Below are 5,522 nucleotides of genomic sequence, written 5' to 3'. Positions count from 1 at the left end.
AGTTTATTGTGGTTTAGGCTGATAGGAAGTGATTATGTTGAAAACCTGAAGGAGAAAGAAAGACGACATCATTTTAAATTCAATATACTAGTATGTCAGGAGCGCCCCGTTTTGTCCCTCCTGGCCTGCCGTAGAGGCGGAGCAGCTGGAATCAATCTGTTGATAACTTCCTGAGTTTGTATTTAAACACCAATTAGTTCTATTATCATTGTCAGCACACGGTCTACTTGCCGAAAAGCCATTTAGCCGACTGACGTCTGGCCGAGGGCCAACTCGCCGAGGGGGCATCTGGCCGAACGTAGAATTAGCCGAACAACTCGCCAAGGGGGCATCTGGCCGAACGTAGAATTAGCCGAACAACTAATTAGCCGAGCGACTAGCCAGCCGAGCGACTAGCCAGCCGAAGGACGTTGTGCCGTCGCGCTCGCCCCGCCCCCGGTCATGTGTATGTACATTTTTTTTTCAACCTCGGCCCGCGGGCCATACATGCTGTCAGGTTTAAGATCATATACATTCAATAATATCGGAGCAGAGGAAACACACAGCCAGTCGTGATGAGAATTTAAACCACTTCATATGAAGGAGGAAAGCCAGAATAGCCAGAGCAGAAAGATGGTCTATCTTCCTGAATGACCGTTTGGAATTCCTGACAACTCCCTACAAACAACCTGGTTTTATTAGCACAGGATCATGTGACAGAGACAAACTTAAGGCGGGAAAGTAAAGAGGTCGTGACGGGAGTTACCACTAGGTCGTGCAAAATTCTATTCCAGTGACTACACTATATAAACCAAAAGACATAATAATAATAAGCATAAAATACATTCATACTTCACACATGCCCCGTTACAGATAACAACATTAATTTAGAATAACAAGTTACATATAACAACATTCATTTAGAAAAACAAGTTACAGATAATAAAATTAATTTATAATAACAAGTTACAGATAACAACATTCATTTAGAATAACAGGTTACAGATAACATTCATTTAGAATAACAAGTTACAGATAACAACATTCATTTAGAATAACAAGTTACAGATAATAACATTCATTTAGAATAACAAGTTACAGATAACAACATTCATTTAGAACAACAAGTTACAGATAACAACATTCATTTAGGATAACAAGTTACAGATAACAATATTCATTTAGAATGACAAGTTACAGATAACATTCATTTAGAATAACAAGTTACAGATAACAACATTCATTTAGAATAACAAGTTATAGATAACATTCATTTAGAATAACAAGTTACAGATAACAACATTCATTTAGAACAGTGATTTTCAAACTTTTTTGGCCACCGCCCCCTTCACCGCCGGGCCAAAATGCCAACGCCCCCCTCTTTACCCCTTTCCAACGAACGAAGCTTAAATAAATAGAAGACAGGCGCCTCAGATATTATTCGCTAATTTCGTTTCTTTTAATAGACCAATGCGCAGTTCACCTCGAATCATAAAAATTGATAGCTGATGCATTAAGCCGGTCGCTGTGCGCATACGTCTGTGGTTAAGCGTTGCCGGCGCGCTATTGTGTGCTCCTCTGCGGCTGACTGGATGGTGGTGGTTTCCCCAGTCGCCTGCATCGACGATAAACTCGCGACAATTAGTGATATACGGTATATGCGCGCTGCTCGTGAGCGCTCGAGCAGACAACGTTTCTTGTTTCAATAAAGCCTGTTTTTTGTCGACTTTTTATTACAGACAATCAATTTTTCCGGTCTTTCTACAAACACCAACGTCACATTTTACTGTAATTGCTCCATCGCCCCCTTCACTATTTCAACGCCCCCCCCATTCGCCTGTTTATTCGTCAGCGCCCCCCTGAAAGTTCACACCACCCCCCGGGGGGCGGTACCGCCCACTTTGAAAACCACTGATTTAGAATAACAAGGTACAGATAACAACATTCATTTAGAATGACAAGTTACAAATAACAAATTCATTTATAATAACAAGCTATAGATAACAACATTCATTTAGAATAACAAGTTACAGATAACAAATTCATTTAGAATAACAAGTTACAGATTAACAAATTCATTTATAATAACAAGCTACAGATAACAACATTCATTTAGAATAATAAGTTACAGATAACAATGGCATTCATTCACTTTTCAAAATTATCTTAATATACTCCTAGCTTTTCAACTTGAATGACAAAAGTCATCAATCAATAATACTTAATTTTCGTTAAAATCAAAATATTTAATTTCATTGATATTTTTTATGTCCCACTCAATTCTGCATCATCAATTATTATTAAAGACTCCAACAATGCCAATCTTCAGTAAAAATATAGCGATCACCGTCAAGGGTCCCATATTGTAATTAGGGACCTCCGAGTGCCCGCACACTACAATTCTCATCTCATCTATTATTATATTTTCTGAACCGCTTCACCCTCATTAGGGTTGTGGGGGGTGCTAGAGCCAATCCCAGCTATCTCCAGGCCAGAGGCGGGGGACACCCTGAATTGGTGTGTGTGCGTGTCTGAGAGAGGGCTGTGTTGTGATGTGGTGTCTAATGGCTGTCTGACAACAAGAAAACATGTTCTCTGGGTAGTTTCTACTGCAGGCTAAAATTGATCTGTGGGGATTCACAGTGTAGACCAGGGGTAGGGAACCTGTGGCTCGAGAGCCACGTGTCTCTTTTGATGGGTGCTTATGGCTCTAAGCTAAAATATGGAAACCGAGACAGCTGAGATCCAAACGCACCAATAGGAACATCGTGTTGGCACTGTGGCATTGATTTTTTTTCTTCTGCATCCATTCTCTCATTGATACTCATTGAACTCATTGATATTAATTGATTAGCAACAGCGTAACAGTATGATCAAAATAATTCGGAGACTTTTTATACTTTAAAAGTAGTAAACCACTAAGAGAATCCCCTTTTGAACAGCAAGTGGTTGACCTTAAGGGACGAGTTTCAACCATGAACGAGGAAATGTCCCCTTTGACTCTGCCTTCCTTACAGATGTGTTGTTCAGTGTTGGATGCAAATGAGTAGTAAAATGACAAAAAAATGCTCACATTTTCATATATTTTGATTTTTAAATTCTTCTGCATCCATTCTCTCATTGATCTCATTGATATTCATTGATTAGCAACAGCGTAACCATGTGATCAAAAGGATGAATATACTTTTTGTACTATAAAAGTATTAAAATTACCAAAAAAATCGCACATTTTCATACATTTTTACTTTTAAATTCTTCTGCATCCATTCTCCCATTGATACTCATGGATCTCATTGGTATTCATTGATTAGCAAAAGCGTAACAATGTGATCAAGACTTTTTGTACTTTAAAAGTAAAAAAATGACTAAAAAAAATGTGCATTTTCATTCATCTTGACTTTTAAATTGTGAGTATGGCTCTCAAGGAATAATATTTGAAAATAGGAATTGTTTATGGCTCTCTCTTTTAAAAAGGTTCCCAACCCCTGGTGTAGACATTGGGCAGGTAGATTGCGGTAGGTTGGCTAATTGAAAAGTAGGTCTTTAGACATAAAAGGTCGGACACCACTGATTTAGAGCTTTTTTCAAGTACATTTTAATGCTCTATTCGTTGCTTTTACGTTGTCTGATTTCTTCTGATTTTTACAGCATTACAAATTACAATTTGACTGTGGCTAAAATTGTGTCTTAATTGTTGCGTATCAGCAACCAATGGCACAAGTTTCTTCTCACTGTCCAGGTCATGAAAGCACTAGAGGAGACCTTCCGCCTTCCAGCTCCTAAGGACTGTCCTCCTGGTCTACATCAGCTTATGTTGGCTTGTTGGAAAAAAGACAGAAGAGAACGTCCCAAGTTTGATCAGCTCATCAGGAATCTTGACAAAATGATTCGGAATCCCAGTACACTAAAACCCTTGCCCAAAATATGTGCAAGGTAAGGAAGTATAGTTCCAACTCTACTTACAACTGCGTCTAGGTAGAAAATCTTTAGGTTACAAAAGCTTTTTATATGCAAATGAGTGCCTCAAGATACAAAAACAAGAGCCAAGTTAAGATTACATTTCCTATATCCGATATTTTATTTTGAAATTGTCGCGGATACATTGATTCTTACTTTACATTCTCGCTACTCTCTCTCTCTCTCTCGCCTCCATCAATGTTTCCAGATTCTCTTATGTACTTTTGACCGCTGTTCGTCGTGACAGGGTTCTGACAGGAACCAATTAATTTTAGTATGGGAAAGCCTCCACGGCAGACCAAGAATCAGCGTAATGTTATGTCGAGGAAGACTTCACTAACATAATTGAATAGAATGGTTGGTTATCATCGGGAGAAAGTACCCATATATTATGTAAATTCAGTGGATAAGCCTTATCCACTGAATTTACATAATATATGGGTACTTTCTCCGGAAGATAAACAACCATTATCCAAAAAGGGGTAATTTTAAAATATGTAGAAAATGTTGGCATATTTAGTTAAAAAGGTTCCCGACTTATAGTCTCACTGATTTTATTCTGTCTTCCAGGGATGTCATGAGGTTGGGTATTACACTGGAGGACCATCAGAAAAGTATAACAAGCAGCGTTCAGACAATGAGATCCCACATGTCGAATCTTCACAAAATAGGAATCCAGGTCTCTTGAGGGTAAAAAGAAAAAGGGCAAAAAAAAATAGCTTATTTGTTTAACCCACGCACAAATGCATTGAAAATAATGTGTTAACTTAATGAATTAGTCACATGAACCTTCCCGTACTGTTTTTTCTTTAAAAAAAAAAAGGGAAAACTAAATGTATACATTGAGTCTTTTTTTCAAATTGTTTTTTACGTGCCATTCTTCATAACATTTTTTGTCATTATTTTTAGATTTAGACAGTGTAAAAACAAGTGTAAACCTTCCTAAGTTGTGTTTTTTATTTAGTTATTGTGTACATCTGATTGCAAATTGTTTAGTATTAAAACACTTTTGTAATCATTAAATTTCACAAAACTGGTGTTTTCTTGGGGGAACATCTTTGACTCTTGATCGAATTATCATTATTGTACAAAGCATCACAAAAGTATGAATTGAAAGTATGACACCATTGCACCAATTCCAAAACCTCATTTGTCTTAAAATGTTGGGCACTTTTTTTTAGATATTTAAGTCTAGGATTGAGGGGTGTGTTTTACTTATGATGACAATTGAGGCATAGATTGCTGTGTCTGGCTCAGTTTGAATGCTTGTCAACCAAAGGTTTTTTTTTGTAAGGCTGTATTACCTTATCATGCACTGCAAGAACACAGTGGAAACAACAGATGTTTGTGTGCAATAAATGAATGTCTATTAAGAAATTAAACTTCAAAGCATACTTATTGAAATGCGCTTTTTTGCCCTGAAACGTTTGCAATGTTGATGTGACTTAAAAGGGACAGGCACACTGCACACAAAACGTTTATGTAGAGATTTTTCCACAAACAAAATAAGGAACTAGGTTGGGGTGTTTTCTTAGTTAAGACGCTAAGTGATCGACTTTGAGTTTCTGAAGAAAGGTAATGGTTGC

At 37.5% G+C, this 5,522-nt stretch overlaps 1 protein-coding gene across 3 annotated transcripts in view; it reads left to right on the top strand.

Moving 5' to 3' along the window:
- epha7 (eph receptor A7) overlaps window positions 1-5,297 on the top strand; it is a 59,871-nt gene extending 54,574 nt beyond the window's left edge. For 2 of the 3 annotated variants that reach the window (XM_077711472.1, XM_077711469.1), the window contains exons 15-16: window positions 3,719-3,912; window positions 4,507-5,297. In XM_077711472.1, coding sequence (XP_077567598.1) covers window positions 3,719-3,912; window positions 4,507-4,624 — 312 coding nt within the window. In that variant the 3' untranslated portion in view covers window positions 4,625-5,297. Of the gene's footprint in view, window positions 1-3,684; window positions 3,913-4,506 lie in introns of those variants that run through there. The other variant, XM_077711471.1, reaches the window with a different exon arrangement.
- Window positions 5,298-5,522: the final 225 nt, after the last annotated feature.

This window comes from Stigmatopora nigra, unplaced genomic scaffold, assembly GCF_051989575.1.
Source record: "Stigmatopora nigra isolate UIUO_SnigA unplaced genomic scaffold, RoL_Snig_1.1 HiC_scaffold_26, whole genome shotgun sequence".
Lineage (NCBI taxonomy): Eukaryota > Metazoa > Chordata > Actinopteri > Syngnathiformes > Syngnathidae > Stigmatopora > Stigmatopora nigra.
The sequence above is the reverse complement of the archived record's forward strand: the minus strand, read 5'-3'. Positions and strand labels throughout refer to the sequence as shown.